The sequence below is a fragment of the Melospiza melodia genome, chromosome 8 (genome assembly GCF_035770615.1).
Source record: "Melospiza melodia melodia isolate bMelMel2 chromosome 8, bMelMel2.pri, whole genome shotgun sequence".
Lineage (NCBI taxonomy): Eukaryota > Metazoa > Chordata > Aves > Passeriformes > Passerellidae > Melospiza > Melospiza melodia.
The window spans coordinates 35,000,354-35,022,529 of NC_086201.1; the positions used below are offsets into that span (position 1 = coordinate 35,000,354).

General features: G+C 46.9%; 1 protein-coding gene across 2 annotated transcripts in view; it reads left to right on the plus strand.

Annotated features, from left to right (window-relative positions):
- Window positions 1-1,212: 1,212 nt before the first annotated feature.
- Window positions 1,213-22,176, plus strand: part of VWC2L (von Willebrand factor C domain containing 2 like) — a 46,463-nt gene continuing 25,499 nt past the window's right edge. Inside the window, exons 1-3 of one of the 2 annotated variants that reach the window (XM_063162652.1) lie at window positions 1,213-1,633; window positions 3,665-4,131; window positions 20,919-21,048. In XM_063162652.1, coding sequence (XP_063018722.1) covers window positions 3,721-4,131; window positions 20,919-21,048 — 541 coding nt within the window. In that variant the 5' untranslated portion in view covers window positions 1,213-1,633; window positions 3,665-3,720. The remainder of the gene's footprint in view (window positions 1,634-3,664; window positions 4,132-20,918; window positions 21,049-22,176) is intronic. The other variant, XM_063162651.1, reaches the window with a different exon arrangement.

Here is a 22,176-nt window from a genome sequence, read left to right on the forward strand (position 1 = left end):
TCTTTTGGCGGTTTCTGGAGAACAGCTTTACAATGACGCCTAATGCCGGCGCAGCCGAATTGCAAGGAGATTGATTTTTAATGTAGCGCAGCGCGAGCCACAGGAGCCGGGGCGCCCCTTCCCCGGCGCAGCCGCCTGTGGGAAGATGAGGCGAAGTTTCCACAATGCGGCCATGGGGGATGTTTTCCCGGACAGCGCCGGGGCAGCGGCGATGAGCCGGAGCTGGAGAGAGCGGAGGGGCTGAGAGAACCCCCAGCCCACGGATCCGAGGGCAGCCGGGCTGAGGGGAGCCCCAGCCGGTGGATCTGAGGGGGCTGCGGGGCCGAGAGGAGCTGGGCTGAGGGGAAGCGGGCTGAGGGGAGCTCTAGCCGGTGCATCTGAGGGGAACGGGGCTGAAGGGGAGCCCCAGCCGGTGCATCTGAGGGGAACCGGGCTGAGGGGAGCCCCAGCCGGTGCATCTGAGGGGAGCCGGGCTGAGGGGAGCCCCAGCCGGTGCATCTGAGGGGAACCGGGCTGAGGGGAGCTCCAGCCGGTGCATCTGAGGGGAACCGGGCTGAGGGGAGCCCCAGCCGGTGCATCTGAGGGGAAGCAGGCTGAGGGGAGCCCCAGCCAGTGCATCTGAGGGGAACCGGGCTGAGGGGAGCCCCAGCCGGTGCATCTGAGGGGAACGGGGCTGAGGGGAGCCCCAGCCGGTGCATCTGAGGGGAACCGGGCTGAGGGGAGCTCCAGCCGGTGCATCTGAGGGGAACGGGGCTGAGGGGAGCTCCAGCCGGTGCATCTGAGGGGAACTGGGCTGAAGAGAGCCGGGCTGACAGGAGCTCCAGCCGGCGGATCTGACGGGAGCCGGTGGATCTGAGGGGGACCGGCAGGTCTGGGCAGAGCTGTCGCCCCAGCCGGCGGCAGGCGGAGCAGCGGCCGGGGCGGAGGCGCCCCGCCCCTGCATTATTTTTTGGGTTTTACCCCCCCCGGCTCTTCTCTTTTTTTTTTTTTTTTTTTTTTTTTTTTTTTTTTTTTTTTTTCACCACCACCCCGCTAAAAGCAAAATTAATCGTGATAGGGGCAGGCAGGGAGCGCGGAGCTGCGCGGCGCGGGCATGGCCGGCGCCCGGGCCGGGGAGTCCCCGGAGGGGCGCGGGGGCCGCCCGCCCGCCGGGCGCGGGGCTCCTGCGCCCGCCCTCCCCCGCCTGCCTCCCGCCTAACCCGCGATCGCTCCCCCCCTTCCCCCGCCGAGGCGAAGCTGGAGCCGCAGGAGATCCGCCGGGCACAGGGAGGGGACAGGGATGGGTTGTTTTCTCTCCCCCGCCCGCCCCGAGACCTGAGGAGATGCAGCCCAAGTTCGCCCGCCGCGATGACTCTGCTGCTGGCACCGGGGCTTCTCCGCGGCATCGCAGCCTCCGGACCGCCTGAATCCTGCTCCCTCTGAATCGTCGGCGCCGGGTTAAAGCTCAGTTCTCATGTTGTGGTTGCTGGGCTGCCGCGCTCCCGTTTTGCGATGGGAGGTGGAGGAAAAGGGATTGTCCATGAGTCAACACCGAAAACGTGATTAGGATGAACTGCTTTCACTAATCGGTTTCTAACCTTTCAGTCCATGTTGGCCTGTGACCCCTCTCAGCTTTCACATCCAGCCCGATCAGGTAGGTGTGAATTATTTACTTGGGGTGAGGGAAGGCGGATGAAAGCGTTTCAGAGACTTACCTATGATCCTGGCCCCTCTCAGGATGAGAAATGGTGAGAAAGTTCAAGCTGTAAACTAATTCTGAGCCAAGCAGCATTTGTTTACTTGTTGAAATGTGTCCGTGCAAGACGTCTGCAGTCTGTCTGATTTACAGGATCGAGCCGAGTGCCTGTGAGTTGCTGTGGGACATCTCAGCTGCTGTAGCAAAATATCTGGGGAGAACTTTTATATACATATATGTATACACACGCATTTGTTTTGAGAGCTTCCTCATGAAACTCCAGCAAATTCTCACAAGCGTTTCACATTTCCTCAGATATTAATGACTCTGTTTGCTGCTCTTTTTTTTCCCCCTAAATGCCCACAAATCTGCAGTGTTGCAACCTACCTGTAGCGTTAGGTGGGGAGATGCTCTGCTCTGTAGATATGTAAAGCAGCCGTATCTGCATGAATCGCTGGATTTCCAAACAGCATGTTACACGAGATATTGCTGATAGGAGTAACAAGAGGGTGCACAGTCCTTGTGATGGAAACACAGCTAGTACTTCAATTAAGAAGATATCTTTTCGAATTTGATAAATCTTGTGTAATATCCGGTGTCTCCCTCTGTTGTGGCTTCGGAAAAACTGCTTGGTCAACAGGATCCTTTAGCTGCTTCTCTGGGATTAAAGCTTTCTCCTCCTGCTGCTCCTTTTTTGCTTCAATTAGGGGAGAATTAATTGCTGAACATCTGCAGTCCACCAAAAAAGCCAGTATATAAAAATGTCACCCCGAGGGGTGGGGGCAGTACGTGTGTGGGGGATAATGCATGTTTGTGTAGACTCCGTGAGCCTGTGTGTGCATGCTCTGGGAATGGAGGAAGAGCAGGGATGATGACACACACACACCCCAACAGCCCTTCTTGTTTTGGTTTGTGCCAGCATCTGCCTCCGTAGTTCTGCAGTCCGTGTAATGCTGATATTTCATCTCATTTAAAAGTTTCCTGTAATACTTTTCTAAGAGGGGGCAGAAACCAGTTTGCTGCCGGGGTTGCACCGGTGTGTGGGCAGGTTGGTGGCGGTGATGTGGCACTGTGGGCAGCCAGAGGTGCTCCCGAGGCACCGGCACGGAGCCTTTCCGGGGGTCACCGAGAGCCCCTCTCTCTCCCTGCTGGGCTCCGTGCTCGCTCCTCCGCTCCGGCACAGCTCACCGCAGGTCGCTCCCGAAGTTTTAGAAAGGCTCCAGCTTAATCAGGCCGACACGTTTCAGCGGCTCCATGCATTATGCAGGCATTTAACGTCCTGCACTCGGCGGTTTTTGCTGGGAATCTCTGAAATGCTGAATAATGGGGATGGAGAATTGCATCTTTGCCTCTGGCAGGGTTAAACGTACCTGCTGCAGGCTGGGCTGTGTTGGTAGCCCAAAAGTCCCTCTTCAGAAATGCTGTAAATAAGATTCTGTACTATTCCATCTCTCACAGCCCAAGTTAACCCAGCACCATCTTTCAGATCAGGCACAGATCTGACAGCAGATTATGTTTAACTCCTTTTTCAGCTCGGGTTTCCCACCTCGGGTTAATGAAGTGGGCTGTGCTCCATCCGTAGCACCAAGGGACAGTGGCCCTCACAGGAGGTTTAGACCATCCTTAAACTTGGCTTCAAAACCCTCAGAGCTGCCCATCACCATGAGATTTCAGGCAGCTGGTTTAATTTCTGGTGCATCCAAAAACTCAACTGCAAAAATGAGGAAAGTAAAAATTAGATGATTCTGTGAACCACCATTCCTTCAGAGATATTTTATGGTCATATGCTTCCAGGCATGTGTGTCTAATTTTAGGTATTTCACATGCTTTGTTCTCTTTGCCAATAGTTAAGAAGAGGTTTAATTCAAATGAAACAGTGATAGTTAAAAACTTTGATTTATTCTTTGGTACTGGTTGAAACAATGACTTCTATAAGTCAGTATTCCTTGAATTTTGAGTTTTTTCTCACTTGAAACTGTTTGTTTTCAGACCACAACACTGGTCTCCCTATGGAAGCAGCTGTTTGTATCTGGCTTTGAGGTCCCATGGAGAAGCTGAGGAGGGGGATGGCTCTTCACATCCATGAAGCCTGGATACTTCTGTTTGTGCTCCCTGGTTTGGTCACTCCAGCTGCCATCAATCATGAAGATTACCCCGCTGATGAAGGGGACCAGACCTCCAGCAATGACAATCTGATCTTTGATGATTACCGGGGGAAGGGCTGTGTGGATGACAGTGGCTTTGTGTACAAACTGGGAGAACGTTTTTTCCCAGGACATTCCAACTGTCCCTGTGTCTGTACTGAGGATGGACCTGTTTGTGATCAACCAGAATGCCCTAAAATCCACCCAAAGTGCACAAAAGTGGAACACAATGGATGCTGTCCAGAATGCAAAGAAGTGAAAAACTTTTGTGAATATCATGGGAAAAATTACAAAATCTTGGAGGAATTTAAGGTATGGAACCCTTTCTTCAGTATTTCCTACTAGTATGCTTTAGGAATTGTATTTTTGGTGGGAGCTCTCAAAGGCACTCAGTATTTGCTTACTGCCACTGATGAATGCTGAAGTTGAAGTCATTTTTAGCTGTGATGCAGATCTGGCTCAAGTAAAAGCTGTCACCTCCCCTTTCTGTGCATCCCTGAGGGCCAGTGGTCAGCCAAAGCCTCTGAGGGAATTGCCAGCCCTCTGCATCTGCCTGCTTTGCTCATAGCATGGCTCATGCTGGACTGCCAAGGCTGTGTAACCCACTACTGAGTGCTTTTTAAGAACCCCTTTTGCAATTTGGATAGCAAAAAATTGATGGCATGGTACTGAGAGCTGTTACTTATAACTGTATGAGCATGCAAATAAGTAGATGGTAAACTCTATTTATTTTTTTCATTTCAACTGTGATGAAGCTGTCTAGAATAGAGAAGATGAAATCCTAGGCAGATGAGCATCTCAAGCAATGAGAAGCACGGGGATTCATTGTAATGGTTGAGTTATTGTAAGGAATGTCATAAAGAAATCCTGAAATAGATCCTAAAAACAAGTCAGTGTTTTCCAAAACCACTACACAACCTGCAGTTCTCATTCTAATGAGTTTGATCACGAGCTTTCAATTGTGCTATTCAATTCTGAAAACAGCATTTCCCAGTGAAGAACAGGGGCTGTAAAAGCTGCAGGTACACAAGTTTGTTGTTCAGGTCATGTGGCTTTGAGAGTTGAACCTCCATAATTAACAACAGCCTGTAACTCCTCCTGGCTGAGTGCTAGATTTTATTATATACTTGGCCAGTTTGTTGTCTTTCCTGCAAGGAAAATAATTTCATACAGGTCTGAGTACTTCACAGTTGTCAGTAACATAGATGGCAGTTCTGTTTTTCACAGAAATGGGCATTTTCAGGGAGGGTAGCAGTCAGTAGTTCCTTTTTTCTATCATGTGTGCTGTGTTTATCCTTCTCTGTCCATCTGGAACTGCAGTCACTGAGTCTGCCCAAGACAGTTTGATGTCACAAACACAGCATAAAGCAGATGTATGAGGGGCATCTCCTTGAGGGCCACCCTGATCAACCTGCTCTGCTTTGCTGAGGGATGTGAAGATGCTGATCTTGATATAACTGCTCAGATCCTTCTTGCCCTGGGGAGGCCCAAGTTCATCCCATGATCCCACATCAGTGGTCCCATTTTGACAGCTCTGTTGTCAAGTGGTGAGATATCCCACCTAGGTGATCAGGTTTACATGTGAGAGCTATAAGGTCTCATTTTTAGGAAGCAGAAATTTGTAAGGACTCTGAAGAGATTTCAGTGGGAGAGATAGATCTTGTCATAAAAATATCTCTTGTGTGTGAATTAAGTGGAAAAGTAGTGATCTCTTTTCCTGAAAGAAATAATTTCATCCTGATAACAGCTTAAACTCTAGGAAAACAGAATAGAGGAGAGAAAAGCTGTTGGAGAGAGTTAGGAGCCATCTGGTTCCCTGCTTGCTGTACTCAAGCACTTGGGGTGCTGTGTGGAAAGCAAAGTTGCAGCACCCTCTGGGAAGCACAAAGTAGACAGTGTCACACCACTGTGACACACTAACCTTCTGTCCAGAGCTAATGGCAGATCCTTCACACTTTATTTAGCTGGCAGTCAAACTTTTGACCTGGACCTGTGTTTTACTGAAAGCCCAGTATGTTGTGGGATAGGGCAGAAACCAATGTTTTGGAAACCTCTGTGTTTACCTAGAATAAACAGTGGGCTGCTTTTTTCCCCTCAAAGTTCTGTAGGACAGTCAGACAATGGAAGATCACTGTTTTGTGGGGAATAAAGAAGCACCTGTGAACTTTATAAATTCTATAGGAAAGGCAGAACTTTGAGATTCAGGAAGCTGCTGCTCTGAAGTCTTGACTTTATGAGGCATCCAAGCATTTTGTTGTTTATTTCAGCAGAAGAAAGATTATACCTGCTATCTCTGCAGATGAAATCTGGAGCAGTTCATAGGTTTTACAGGCTCTGAGCTCTGCTCTTCCCTCATCCTGTTGAATTTATAATGTCTGCAAACTTTCTCCCATCCATTGCACACACACTGAAGTCAAAGACGAGAGGCTGTTGTGACTCAGGCCCAGGCTGCTTTCAGTGGACACAGAGGCACTGTTTTATGTGGTCTCAGAACCCTTTCACCCACTTGATTTACTCTTGCTGGTATGTAGATTTCAAATAGTCATCTATAGAAGTGCTTGTCACTGCTGAGTTTCAGCTGAAATTAGCCTCTATTTAAAAATCTTTTGCAAGTGTGTGTCTGTGTATGTGTGCCAGGACTGACTCATCTTGTAGAAATTTCAGCTGCCTGATCTTTCACAAATTGGGATTAATTTTTTTCTCTTGGATTTTTTTTCCTAGGATATCAATATCTATGAGAGGTTTCCAGTTGGGTGAATTGTTTCTAGATTTTTTTTTTCTCAGCTTTGGGGTGAGAAATCCAAATGTGATTCAATCTTTTTTTCTTACCACTGGCAGTAACTGCAGTGCTGTCAGGGTAAAGGAGTAGTTACAAAGACCCATTTCTTGAATATGTAGCTTTCTTCTAGTGAACAGATCTTGTACATCTGATTTTTTGAGTCATAACAGCCATAAGCACAAAATACAAACATGCCAACAAGCCATGTAGCTTAGACAGCTGTCCAAATATTTATGCTTGTGCCCCTCAATCATTAACATGTACAACTGAAATGCTGAAGTTCAATTATAAATCCAAACCCACTGAGAATTTTTCTTGTATCCTTTTGTAAAATGTTGTGTCTTTGACAGATGGCTTAGTAACCCCAGGCAGCATCTTTGTAGCATCTTTATCTCTTATGGGTCCTGGGAGATGTTGGTGGGTTTGGGGCCTGCCTCATTCCCTAGTTTCAGTGGGATTTACTCCCAGCTTTGGCTGAGGCTGGGGTTCCACCTGCAGAAAAGGCCAGCACAATCTCTGTAGTGTTAGCCATGATCTGATTCAAATGTGACAGAAATACAGATTTGATGCCTGGTGGTCATGATTCTGATACCTGTGGAGCAGGACAGAGGGCAGGTCTGGTGGCTTGTACTGGGATCCCTCTCTCTATTTCCCATCTTGTTCTCTGCTTTTCTCTTTGCTGGACTGCAATGTGGTACCTCAGGTCCCCAATGCCCCCTCTCAGAGCAGGGCTGAAGGCAGCTGTGGTGGCTGCAGGGAAGGGGTGAAGGATGCTGGAAGTCCCAGGCTCTTTTCTCCAGAGGGATCTGGCAGGGGCTCTCAGGGTCACTTGGCAGCTGCATTTTCTCTCCCACATCATCCTTGCCTTGATTTCAGTCCTGGAGGTTGAGCTCTGAGCCCAGGTGCTCTGTGCTCACCTGTAGCAGCAGAGATCTCTCCCACATCATCCTTGCCTTGATTTCAGTCCTGGAGGTTGAGCTCTGAGCCCAGGTGCTCTGTGCTCACCTGTAGGAGCAGAGATCTTTCAGAGCCAGAAAAGAAGCAAATGGGGATTGGTGTTGGTTATTGCAGGTCCCCATGGCTGTGTTTGGGATGAATGTCCCCAGCCAGCACTGATGGGAAGCTGAGCAGACAGTGTTCTGCAGTGTGATGGATGTTCATTGGCAGCTGATGGAGAGCTCTGCAAATGTCACTGAGGCAGCAGTGTCCCCAAGTGCTGATTAGTGTTTGCTCTCTTGCATGACTTACTGGCAGAAAAGCAAACACCTCTGAGAAATGCAATTATGGCATGGATGCAGTGTATTTGGAGCCACTGGAAGAGGGTTGGGTTGTCAGGTTGGAAAGTCCATCATCAGCTCTGAACTTCCTGGCTCTCTCATCACCCAGCAGAGGCACATCCACAACAACCTCCTGCAGACCTCTGGATGTGTAGCAAAATGCCAGTGCTGGGAGATAAATGGTCAGTTCACAAGAGATTGTCAAGCTGACATCTTGAAATATTCTCTCCATTTTAGAGTGACAGGCAGGGACTGCTCCCTGTCCCTGCAGGAGGGTGGGCACAGTGCCATCCTCCTGCAGGGCAGTGACAGGAATTTCCTAAGCACAGACATTGAAATATCTGTGTTAGCCTGGCAGAACCTTGGGTGAGTTACCCTTTGGGTGGCAACACCAGAGGTTTTGGCCTTCCTGATGATGTTCAAGTGAGAAGGGCAGCTTCAACCTGCAGTTGTGAACTTGAGTTTGGAAAACACTCTGGATGTTTTTTGGGTGCTCTTCAGTGGCTGTCCTCCTTTCTGCCAAGCACAGAGCTGTTGTATTCATGTTGTTGTATATCATATTCCCAGGGTCTCATACCTTCTGGGTGGTTTTCTCACAGCAGATCTTCACAGCAGTGGCGTTGTTGCTTCTCAGTCAGGGCTCCTCTCCAAGGCTGTCCCTGACCACCCCACCCCCTTTAATCCCAGCTACCTCCATGGGCTACAGCTGCTGCCCAATCAAGGACATCACAGCTGCAGCCCATTTACAATACATATATTTACTCAGCCCCCTACATTTCCCCCTTTTCTTTTAACAATTATACAATTACAATACACATTTTTGTCCCAGCTCTCAGGCTGCCACAGCTCTCGGCTGTCTTGAATACACACAAATCCCTAGATGTTCCCAGGCTCTTTTCCTCAAAGGCCATAGTCTTACAGCTCTCTGAAAGGCCATAGTCTTACAGCTCTCTGCTGTTACAGCTCCTTGATTCAAAGGCCATACTATATTCTAGAGTCCCAGCTCTCAGGCTGCCACAGCTCTCAGCTGTCCTATCTTCTACTGTCCCAGCTCTCAGGCTGCCACAGCTCTCGGCTGTCCGGGGGATTCCATACCTTCATTTGATGTTTGGCTGCATGTTCTTAATCACGTCGGGGTCACCAGATGTTGTATTCATGTTGTTGTATATCATATTCCCAGAGTCTCATACCTTCTGGGTGGTTTTCTCACAGCAGCTCTTCACAGCAGTGGTGTTGTTGCCTCTCAGTCAGGGCTCCTCTCCAAGGCTCTCCCTGACCACCCCACCCCCTTTAATCCCAGCTACCTCCATGGGCTACAGCTGCTGCCCAATCAAGGACATCACAGCTGCAGCCCATTTACAATAACTAGAATCAGGGCAGGGTCACTAATACAATGCAGAGATCTTTTACTGCCATACATATATTTACAATACATATATTTACTCAGGCCCCTACACATATATTTACTCAGCCCCCTACACAGAGCTGGAATTTCTTCTAGCCATTGGCTCTGCCAGTGCTTATCCTCTGCTGCTGCCTTTATTTGCCTGCCCTTCCCAATGAGTTCTCCACTTCCTTGTCCTCTCCCCTTCCACCTTGCCTCCTCCCAGACCTATCCTCACTGAAAATTGTAATGCCCAAGTGTTAGTCCCTTGCATCAGCACAAGTGTGGAGAGGTGAGAAAACAAACCTTGCTCATGCCCTTTTCCTTCACACTGTTAAGGAAAAAAAAAAAAAAAAAAAAAAAAAAAAAAAAAAAAAAAAAAAAAAAAAAAAGGCAGGAAAGGTGACATTTTTCCTTCCAGGGCAAAGTTTTTGCTGACTTGAAAAGAGGCAGGATTTCATTGCAAAAATTCTACTTTATTTTTCTCTCCCCTGTTCCCTGCCACTATATCTTAAGTTCATTGCTTTGTTTTGTCCACAAATCACCTGCAATCCTTCAGTGAAGGCTTTTGTATCTTGCTGACTTTATGTCTTCTTGAACAGTGCTTTGCACAGTAGGGACACAGCTCTAGCAGGGTTCTTCAGGGTGTAATCAGAACCCAAAATACATGAGGGACCGTGTAAGCATAGCATTATCATCCACTGCTTCTCAGCTCATTATGGAAACCTTTACTTCAGCATAGTGGCACCTCCTTCTCCTTTGGTAATTCTCTTTAAAATGTTTTATTAATGCAATTACCTGAATTTAACTGAGCAAAGCAAGGCCTCTCATCAAAAGGCACGTGCAGGCAGGTATGCAGCTCTCAGCCCCTGAAACACAGTGTGTCCATCCTGATGCTGGAGAAAAGGAGGCAGTGAAACCAAAAAGGGATTCCCCACCCCCCAGAAGTGTGCCAGGAATAGAAATTTCTGAACAGAAATAGAATTTAAGTGGTGTAAACAACAGCCTGGCTCTGACCACCAGGTACCCAGCCTTGGAGTGCAAGCTCATCAAATATGAATGGAGCACTTGGGGTGGTGCAGAGTGTTAGGGGTGGGGTGGTGCTCTTAGAGAACATTTCTCTGAGAAACCAGAGTGGGCCAGCATGGGTCCCCCATTGTAATATTGGCATTTTTCTCTCCAAGATGTGTGCAGCAGGCTTTTTTTTTCCTACTATGACTCAAACAAGTGGGGCTTTTTTTTCCCCCCTTCTTGTGTGTTCTGCAATTTCACATATGGCTAGAAAATCATAATACAAAAGAAATTTCAATAACGTGCCTGTGCTTTAATAAAAGGAGCCATGAACAATGCCAGCTCTGAAGATAGCACACAGCCATTGAAATCAGACAGGGGAAACAGAACATCAGTCAGATGGAAAAGTATGATTTATTATCTCCCTCCTGGCAAAATTACAGTGACAATGTCTATGCAAAGGAATCTAAAATTACTGACTTACTGTATTTCTGTCATAATTTGTACCAAGAAAACATACTAAAATAGATAGGCCTGTCACATATTGATCTATAGTGAAACCTATTTTTAAAATTATGCTATGAATTTAGCTACTGATTCTGTAACATATATATCACATTATGCACAAATATATTGTTCCAATAGGTGGAAGAAGGTGGGCTTTATTCAGAATTTGGCTAAAAAAAAATCCATGGAAGAAAATAGAGCACAGTAATACATGGGAGGCCTAAAAAGCTCAGAGCTCAGTGATGCTGGCTGTGCCACACACAGACTGTCTCAGAGCTCTCCACTGAAATGGATGAGACCCAAAACCTGAATCCCCACTATTCAGAATCAGCAGGAACTGAGCACAGGCCCCTGGTTTTAGTCACAGTGCAGAGCTCAGCCTGTACATGCAGTCCCAAGGGATTGGTATTTCCCCAGTCAATATGACACAGGAATTAATGTGTGCCCAGCATTGGTGCTGCCAGAGCTGGGGCTGGGCTTTCAGTGATTCACTGCAGGAAAACGCCCATCAGCTCTGCTGGCTTCCAGAGAGGGGGCTGAAGGAGAGGGGATATCTCTGCACAGCCAGTGGAGAAGCTCTGGCACCTTCCTGCCCTCCCTCCATGGCTGCTGGAGCCTTGCTGTTGAGAAAATGGAATATGTGTTCCTGCAGGTGTTACTAAGAGTGGTAAAATCAAGTCTGAGGCTTTATTGTTGTGCCAAGGAGAGACCTGCTCATCCTTGGCTCCCCCAAGCTGTTTGTCTCTGTCACCCAGGCTGTTTCTGTGGGGCTGCTGAGCAGGAGGAGCTCCTCAGGTCATCAGCTTAGGAGGAAGGATGTCATCCTTAGAAACATCCAGAGCTCATTGGTGAGAAGGTTTTTTAGGAAACTGTTTCCTGCCAGAGGGAGGGGAAGTGCAGGTATGTGTTTGTTGCCACTGGAATGTGCTCCATGCAGAATTGCATTCATTAAAAAAGTGCTCAATCAGCCAATTATTCTAGTTACTGTTTTAAAAGCTGTAATTAGATAAGTTGTGTAGTGACAATGCTCAGTCTAGTTGCAAAATAAGGATGTGTGAGGCTTCCTTACTCTGTTCTGTGGTAATATCAGAGGTAATTCTTTGGGAATTGCAGTGAAATCAGTATGCTTGGAGAAGCTGTAGGGTTTGAAACAGCTCCTGAAAGCTGGGAATCTCTCAGTCTGTTAGCTGTGGTCATCCCAGTCAGCAAAACTTTGTGACTGAGGGTTAGCCCAGTGTGCTCCTGTGTAAGCAGAGCCCAGTGTGTTCTCTCATCACAGGTAACCCATTCAAACCTGATTTCAGCTCACATCCCTCCCAGCCTGTGCTCATAACCAAAGGATGACATCCCCTGAGGGACAGGAACCTCCCTGGCAGCTGCAGAAGGAACCAGGACCAAGGTCCACATCTCCTCCCCAGTGATGTCTGCTTGTATTATACCTTCCTTTATAATGGAAACTCAGTGTTTTATCAGTACATGGAGCTGATCTCACCACCTTCTCCCACCTCAGTGTGCACAAAGGAGGAAACAGCAGACATGTGTAAAAGGGATCACCTTTCTGACCAGGGCCTCCATTCCTTTCTCCCTGCTCCAGGAGGCTTTCTCCTGCATCTGGCTCCATCATTGCAAAAGCCAACCAGGAGGGAATGGAGAGCAGAAAGCTGCCAGCTGGGCTCACTTCCCTTGCTGACATTAAAAGCAGCTTAACAAAGGTGAAGCACACCCAGACATTTTGTGTGTGTCCAAACAGGGCTGCACATCACACGTTGGAGCCATCTGTCATGTCTGTAACCTCTCAGGAGTCCCCTTCCTGGGCACTGGCCATGTCTGAACTAAAACACCATTGTCATCGAGTCATAAAAATTATCAGCAAAGTGCCAGAGCCCCAGGGTAGGTGAGGTGCAACTATTGTAAGGAATAAAAGGAGACATAGATCAAAGCAAAGAGAGTGTTCTCACGGAGGAAATGCAAAGTCATGTTTTTACAGAAAGCTTTGCTGCTGCTCTCGGGAGGGAAAAGCAACCACGAGACTGCAGACACACAGCTCTGGTGGAAAAGGGGCCAGGACTGAGCTCAAGGTTGTCTCTCTCATCAGCTAATGGAGGAGTCACTCTTCAGATCCAGACAGGGTTCCAGGAGCCTTTTAAACTCATCAGATTGTGTGGCACAGAGCTAATCTCTGAGTGCAAAGCTCCTAAAGCCATCAGAGCCCTGACTCATCAGATGTGGGCCCAGGATAGCCAGGATGAGGTGCATCTTCTGTGCCCCTCATCTGCCTTTACTGATCTATAGGGCTCCCCAGGAATGTGTACAAAGAATGGCAAGGAAAATGTTGTTTGTGATCATGGACAGGCATGGCAATGAGGAATGAGAGGAATACACAGCATCCTTGTGCTTTTCCAGCTCCAGAATCCAAGCCTGGTCACCAGCACCCTGGAAAGACTCTTGTGTTAGCAATATTTGTGTGTGTGTTGAGGGCTCCCTTAAAAACAGGATCTCAGCATCTGCTTCTGCTGCTTCTTGGATGCCTGGTGCTTGGTTTAGCCAATCTGCAGTGTGGTGCAAGCATTTTTCAGTTTTTGGATGGCAAAGTTGATTTGTATTGCTAGGGCTCCACATAAGTAGGATAGAGCTCCAATTTTTTCACTGCAGATAAATTATCTAATGACTTAATAGTTTTTTCCTGTTGCAAAGTCATTTGCAACCTGATGGTGTTTTCAGTGAGTGTGCTTGTCTATAATTACTCAACATATTGTTGATTTGAGCAACTTTCCACCTATGGAAAATCCAGGTGGTTACAGTTTTTTTAGTATAATTTATGTTGTATCTCCACTAGCTGGCTGGATGATTTCTATTTTATTAAGTAAGTGGCAAAAATGAGAGAAAGTTTTGCACTTTGAGGGTTTTTGTATTGGCACATACAACAGAGCCATTTACCAAATTTTTAACAGAAATTAGATGGTTATTTATGCACTGCTTATAGTGAAGCCAAGTGAGCAGCTCAGAAGAGAAGTAGGCAGGTTTCAGTCCCACCTTCAGGTGGAACTTGTTCACCAGCTCCTTCTCCACAAGTTTGGCACCTGCAAAATTTCTCAGCTGAAAGCTCTCTGAATTTTCCTGCAATCTTCTCCTAATCTGTCTGAGATCACAGGCAATTTCAATAACAATGAAAATGATTCTAATTTCTCCTCCAGGAGTATCTCTGATGAATGCTATCCCAGTTCCTCTTTTATTCCTCTCCCCTGGTTTATGACTTCCCACCTCAGCCATAATATGGAAGCCATTTTTGCCTCCAAATTTACTCATCAGGTCCTTTCAAACTTTCTTCCCTTTCTTGCTTCCTGCCAATAAATTCCCCACCTGAAACTATAGCTACAGGGATAATTTCCATCAGAATTGCCATTGTCCATGGTGTCATTAAAAGTTACAGCTCCTCTTAAGATGAAGTGCCCAATTTGACAGACGTCACTCTGCATCACTCTGCTGTTCCTGCTGTTTTGAGCAGGATGCCTTCAGTCCAGCCTGACTGAGGGATTCTCTCTGGGAGTCTCTTGAAAACTAAAAGAGAGAGGGATTGACAGCAGCCATGGCTTTCAGTCTTCCTTTTCTTGGAGCCCAGCACTTGCAAGGGGTGGGACACATCCAGAGTGTGGGCAGGAGGTGAGTGTGGATGCAGTTCATGGATCTGAATCTATGGCAGTGATGCCTTAAGTGTGCAGAGCTGCCAGCTGACATCCATTGCATCCCAAACCACCTTGGCATCAGCAGAAATGCAGAGGATGGCACTTCCTTTTTAAGGGGTTGGCACTTCTTCTTCTAAAGTGTTCTTGAAGGGGGAGAAAGTATTTCAACTCCATAATCAGTAAAACTGCCAAGAAAAGCATTTTTTCCCTTTGCAGTATCACCCAGAAGAGGAACATCCTTAGACACCACGTCCTTTTTGGTGTTTGAAGGAGCTGGGAGCTGAAATGCCTGATTTTGGTTTGCAGTGGTACTGAGAGTCCTGGTATCTCCTCTGCCTTTGCTCTGAGGTGATGACTCCTTGGGTTTCCCCAGAGCTCAGAGTCAAGCCCACTGGCTTAGTTTTGTGCTTATACCCCTCTTTGTGTTCCAGTCAACCAAGCAGATTGCTCCAGTCATTCAGGCCGTGTTATAAATTCACCTTTTTGACTGAAGAACACCACAGCCCTCAATAACAGTATTCAGTGAAAATACTTGGATTGTCTTCCAATGCAGCCTCTGCATGATGATCAGTAGGTGCATTGTAACATGATTAGGTGGTTGTGAACACTTATTTTGTTCCCCCAAAGAAAAGTGAAGTATTCCTGATACAATAGCTGTGAAGTCTGTGTTGCTCTGCCCAGTCTGGTAGGAGCTGTGTCTGCTTGGTGAAGGGCTGTTGTGTGTCAGGCAGCACAAGAACCTGATCCTTCTGCACCACTTCATGGGACCTTGGCAATGAGGTGAAGCTTCCAGGATGGGATTTGGGCACAGCCTTGTACAAAATCTCTTCAGGCTGAGCTGTAGGAAGGAGGGGAAGAGAGCAGCACAACGAATCCTGATTACTGCATCTCAGGCTTTGAGCAGCCTGACTTCAGCAAAGATGTAAATCTTCTTCCATGAGGCAAAAAACCCAAGTACAAAGAAAATGCCACACAATTCAAGGCCTTTTCTTGGAAAAGTGAGGAGAGGTCCTAAGTGTTGGGAAATGGCTGAGCTAAACATGCCTGGAGGAGCTGGTGTCTAAATTCATGGAGTGGAAGGTCTCCAGGAGTAAGAGTTTTAATGATACGAGATCTACTGGCTCTTGAAATCCTCAGGTGCCAAACAGCACTTTAGTCTTGGAAGGCTGCTTGGAAAATGAGCAGCATTTTCCCAGCTCCTGGAGGGGTGTGAGCCTCAAACCCCAAGTCTGAGCAAAGCCAGCTGGAAGAATCCCAACTGATCACAGGGAACTGCAAACTTGGTCTGAGACATCTCCTGGCTTGGAAACCAGTTAGCCTGGTGAATGTGGCAGCAGAGCAGAAAGTGAGGGAAATGGTTTCTCATTGACTGACAGAACAAACAGGTGAACAAAAAGTATCAGTCAGATGTCATCTGCAGGGGTTTTAGTTTGTCTTAGGTAAATCACTCCCTCTCCACCTCTCCAGAGCTGTGGTAGAAGCAGCTAAGAGTGATGGACAAGCAGACAGAAAGACAGAGAAATCCTGATTGCAGGCAGGCAAGAAGAGGGCTGCAAAATGATATTTCACAGATACAGATGTGCTTCCTCCTTTCACTCAAGGAGAATATTCCCTACGTGGTGAGGACATAGAAAAGCCTTTCCCACGTTTGGGACAGCAGAGGGGTGGCTCAGGTGCTGTAGCTATGGCCAAGACATGAGCTAAGGGAGAAATACAGAGATGAGGTTCAGTGAGTACTTGCAACAGGAGAATTCCTGTGACTAAATGAGATGACTGAGGTGCTTCTTGCAAGGTCTTGCCTAAAATCTTGAAGTTTTGTGTGTCAGTTATTGGTGTGATTGTACCAGTTTAATTCAGATCTCTTCAGCTGTAGAAAAACATAAAGGAGTAGATTTAACCATTCTGAGTTCTGAATCCAGATTTCCGTGTTCTTCTCTCCACCTCTCCCTTATATTTGGAAATAATCAGTTTTGTAGAGTATTGCTTAAAGAATTGTTTGATTGTGTGATCTCTATGGGTGCCCTCCTTTTAGAGGACTTTTAGAGGGCCTGCTCACAAAATAGACCCCTCAGAGGTAAAAAAATTTTTGAAACCTTGTAGCAGACTAAAGAAGGACCCAGGTGGTGCCCAGCATTGTAAGAGAGGAGTAGCTGGATGATGTTAGCAGTCATAATTCCTACATCTGCTGGCATTTGCTTCCAAGAAGAGGGTGAAAGCAGTGGGGAGCTGGTGTGTGTGGGTGCAGGAGTGAAGATGAGGAGGTGGAGCACCCATATCCTGGTTGGTTTCCCCATTTCCCCTGCTCAGGGTGTATCTTGTTTTTCATTCTGCTGCCTTTGCTGCCTTTTCCATGTGTTTGTTTATGTCGTCTATCAAGTTTATCATTATGTGCCCGTGCACATAAAATCTTTATTAGCCGTGTGTATTTTCTATTCTCTGTTCTAATTTCCCTTCCTTCTTGCATTGTTAACAAACTCTGCTGATTGCAGATGTTTCCCATTTGACAGCACCTGAGCCTCAGGTTTGCCAGGCACACAATGGAGGGAGTGCTGGCTCCTTCCTCTGGCCATCCTGAGGTGTGATGGGGCTGTCCCACAGAGGATTGCCCAGGGACTGAACCTGCCCTCCCAGCAAAACCTGGCCTAACAGTCCTCTTTGAGATCAGTAGAACAGAAGAGAAATGGAAATGGGGGTGTGATCTCAGGGGTGGTTGCAGAGACTGAGAAGGTCCCTTGTGCTCTGTGCCCCATTTCAGCTGCTGTTAAAAGCCCATGGATGGTGGATAGATGTTGGCCACGTCTGCTTCCCACCAGCTTGGCTTGACTTGGCCCCTGCCCTGACAACAGCATCCAAGAATGTGTTACCCCACTGGCTCTGAGGGTCACTGCTCTCACCCCCATGAGGAGTGGAGAGGGGGTAAAAAGAATTTCAGTGCTGCACTGGTTTGGCCAAGTCAGGCTGCTCTACTGACTGATACCTTCTACAGAAGGGCTCAGCTTGCTCCTGATAGAGCCATTTCTGGAATCATATTGAGCAGGGCAGGACCATGGAATGGTGTGGATATGTGTCCATGTTGTGGCTGGGCAGCAGGAGCACCCTTTCCTTTTGGGCAGTGGTCAGAATGTTTCTTCACCAACAGCTCTTGAAATCCTGCCTAATAAATCCTTCCCTAGAGAGTTTTCTAAGAGATTATCCTGCCTTGGACACAGGAGTGAGTAAATTACCACCTTTTGTGATCCTTTAATCTTAACACTCTTTCCAGAAGACCAGTTAAAGGGACACAGATAATGCATTTGCACTGTTCATGTGGGACAGTGTCCTCTCTCCCTCATACTCCAGAAAACCCCCTGTGTTTTTTCAGTATCCTTCAGCAGGGATGAGAGCTCCTTTTCTGGAACTGTTCTTTGAACTTTGGTGGCTGCAAAAGTGTAAACCACCCCTCTGTCATGAGTGATAAATCTTTAAATTGGGAAATAGGAAACCAAAATTAAGGACATCTTCTGCTGGTTCCCTGTTCTTCACTGGTTCCCAGTTTGTCCTTTTGCTGCTTGGGCTTCCTGCTGCCTGTACCAACAGACAGAGGACTTTTTGGCCAGTGTCCCAGAATTGTTCCACAAGAAGGGTAGCCCCAGGGAAAGTAATAGCTTGGATACAGAGCCTGCAGACAACAGTTTCAAATGCTCAACCAGTGTGCCTGGGGCAAAGTCCTTTCTGAACGGGCAGGGATTTGCAGGTCACATCCCAAAGCACATCCCATGGAAGAAAGTGCCCAGGCTCTCATAAACCAAGAGGACAGGAGGGCAGGAGTCCCCCATGGTGAGTGGCACTGACAAGTGACCTAAGTGCTCAGATAGAGGAAGATCCTGGTGACAAGACCAAGTGGCTTGACCTTAACACAGTGAGGAGGAGGAGGTGGCAGGGAAGGGTCTGGTTCATGCCAAAGCTGCCTTTTCATCTGGTGGCTTAGGTCGAGCTTCTAAAGGGGAGAATGATGCCTTAAGTTTTGGCTTTTATATTTCTCAGATTCTGTGCTGCTTTATTGTGTAACTCTGAGCTTCATACTAAGTGTTAGCAAGCTCTCTTCACAGGGTAGGTGAACAACACTCCTTTTCCAGCTTGTCCAAGGACAACTGTTACAACTCCAGGCCCAAAAAGTATCAACAGTGGACTGAAGAGAGAAAAACAAGGAGGGTGGGACTTCATAGCCTAAAGCTGTAATTGGACCATTAACTCCAATATGCAAATGGAGCAGAACTTATAAAAGTGAGAGACCTTGTGACTGGTCATCTATTTTGTGACCATTTTGGTTCATCTTGGGTGCATCCCTGGCTGGGCTCTTGTGCTGCCCAAGATGTAACCATTGAGGCCTTTTAATAAATCCCTGCTTGACTCTTTAACTCTGTTCTAGGTCAGCCTTCTCAAAGCATCATTTCACCGTGTTCTGCCAGGGTGTGCTTTCCTTCTCTAATTGTGTGCAGCTCTTCCTGCTTGGAAAGCTGCTCTGAGCATCAGGCAACATCCTGCTTTGTCACAGTGTCATTTTCAGGCTGCACCACCAAGGCTGAGCAGAAGATGTGTGTGTCATGTCTCATCTGCTCAGCTGCAGAGTCGTTCAGGGGCAGCTTCTGCTTGTGCTGATCCCCTTTGAGCCCTGCATTGGGCTGCAGCCCTGGAAAAGCATCACTTATTCCTCAGCATTGCAGCCACTGGAGTTGTGAGGATGGGTACAAGCCCTGCAGGAGATGCCAGTGAAAGCTTCCACAAATCACAAGATCTAGTTCTACTGCTCCATATAATTAGTGATTAAAATGAGTAAAAACAAAGCAGCAATTTTCTTATTGATCCCTCAGCAAATAGCTCTGTCTGTTTGCTTCTGTATTGTTTCTTCCTATTAAATAGCCTTGAATAAGAAATGTCAGTCAAATGAATTTAGATTCCTGGTGCTTGAGACAGAAATCAAAGCAGGATTGAAAGAGGAGCGATAATTAGAGAGAGGAATTCCACCTCCACACACTTCTTCCCTTGCTCAAGGAGTGCTGATTTTATCTAAATTGCCAAAGCCATGAGCAAATGAGAGGTGATGGGAATTATAGACTGCAGATGCTGAGACAAAGCAAGGGAAGCTTTAATTAGTGCATTTGAAGGTAGAAATAAATTTCCTGGGAATAAATTATTCAACTCAAGACACATGAAGCTTCTCAGAGGTGAACTGAAGAGCTTCTTACAAGCCACAAACAGGGGGCTCGCAGGTTATATCTGTCTTGTAGAAATGAGTGACCCAGCACTGAGGTATGAAATACATCAGCATGAATCCTTCTTTCTTTGCATCCCACTTTATTTTCTAATATTGAGTAATATTTTTTAATATTGAGGAATTCTCACAGCTGCAGATGGACATAAAGCAGAATTTTTCCCAATACCCACATTTACTCACTGAAATGTTAGTGATGGATGCTGAGAAACTGGGAGTTACATATCAAACCTACTGGTACTGAAAGGAAGTTATTTTCCTTTCAATTCTCCTTTTTTTCTCCTTCCTTAGCTCTGCTGCCATGCTTTCATGACACCAGCACACACATAAGGCACTGGAAACCTTAAAACACTGACCTTTCTATGTTTGCAGCAGATTTTCACAGCTTTTTAAAGGTCGAGACAGTAACAATTTGGAGGTGGGTAGAGCTTCCAGGCCAAGTTGGTGGCGCTGAAACAAAACCATTTCGCTGGGTGCTTTAATCCTGAATTCCCTGACTCAGCAGAATTACTCAGTCTCTTAATTATTTATGTATTTTATGTGGGACTGTTGCTCACAACCCTTGTTGAAGCAAGCAGGAGAGGGGCCAGGCTGAGATCTCATGGTTGTGCTACAGGAGCGCTCACAGACCCCTGAGGCAGGTGCTGCACAAACACAGAATAAAATGGGTTTGTCCCTCCAAGAGCAGCACTGTTCACCTCTGCTCTGAAAAGTGGGAATGCAAACAGCCCAGGAGGCTGGGGGATGGACAGGCCATGCCAGCAGCACCCTTCCAACAGCTTGGGGGGGCTGGCAATGGTGGTCTGTGTGAGAGATGGGTATGGCCTGGAAAATCAGCCTGTCCTCCCTTCCTGGAATGAACCTTCCACAAATCCTGCTCTTCTTCTGGCCACACGTGTAGGATAACACAGATGGGTACAGCAAGGTACAACCTAGAGGCTGCAGCTCAGGATTTTTGGCAAAGGGACCTAAAATCCTAAAAGACCTGGCACTCTGCATGGGCAAACAGGGCTCGCTGGTTCTCTGATGTTGTGGTTTCCTCTCTCAGCTGTCGCTCTGTTGTGCCAGAGGTTAACTTGTATCAGCCATGATGAACGACTCAGTCAAGGGGTATTGAGCGCTGATGTGTTTATCTTGTGGCGAGATGGGAATGTTGCAAACTTGTGAGCTGCGGGAGGCCACGGGCTAATCTGACCTTTGTTCCTAGCCCTCGCCATGCGAATGGTGTCGCTGCGAGCCCAGCAATGAAGTTCACTGTGTTGTAGCAGACTGCGCAGTCCCCGAGTGTGTCAACCCGGTCTATGAGCCAGAGCAGTGCTGTCCTGTCTGCAAAAATGGTAAGAAAGAACCGTGTTGGCTTTAACAGAGACACAAAGGGAACTTTTGATTGAAGTGCTCTTACTGGGTTTGCTTCCATTGGCACGGGCTGGTCCTTCTCCTAATGTTTTGCTTATGGGGTGAACATTTAAGCTGCCCTTCCTGGCCTGTGGCTTCTCCTTGAAGCAGATGGAATGGCTGGCTTGACAAAGGTTTTATGGGATTGAGTCCTGATGTCAGTGATTGTTGTTTCATTTCTTTGTTTTTTTCTCAAAATGAGTCTAATGGAGAATCAAGTACATGAGAAAGGAGAGGGCCTTTGTCCCTGCATTAACAAACCACTGGTCATTGCTTAAGGCCAAGGGAAAACTCACCAAAATCAGTGGCAGAACTTTTCCTGTGGCCAGTAAGACACCCCCCAACCCCAGAAGAACCCCATTGTTGGCTGTGTGCTGGAGTCTCTGTGTAGCACTGGCCCCCATTGTCCTGCTGAAGTGATTTCATGAATTAGATTCATCAATACTTTCAAGAAATGTTCTGGAATGACTGGAAGTACCTCTTTGGAAAATAAACCTGTTTCCAAAAAGGTCTCCCGGGTCTTGTACCACAGCCTGTACTCACATACATCTCTGAAACAGCACCTTTCTCCTAATGGAGATGTGAAGACAGATGAAAAGGTAAGGCAGCTGCACATAAACTTTTTCACAGCTTTCTAAACATGTAAGAAATGGCTCCTTGGATTCATCTCCTTGTGTTTAGAATTCACTATCCGTATATATTTGCTCTTACATACATCACTGCTGCTGGATAAGAGTAATGGCTGCTTTTGTACCTAAATGAAAATGTTGGTGAAGAAATAACATTTTCAACACATTTTCTGCTCTGTCAGACAGAGTAAAGGCAAAGAGTTGAAACATAAAATACTTTTACTGAAGGAACTTGAAAAATTAAAAATGTTTGGAAAATTACACCATAAATATTACTTGAAATCCTGAGGTTTGTATCTGTATTTTTGTTCCAAAATATTTTGTCAGATTTTCATTGAGTTTTGTGTTTCTGTTGGAAAGCAGAAAATGTTTGTAGGAAATCTCATTGGTTTGCTTTTACTGCTGAAGTGCAGAGGAGAGGTTTGTTACCCGGCTCTGTGC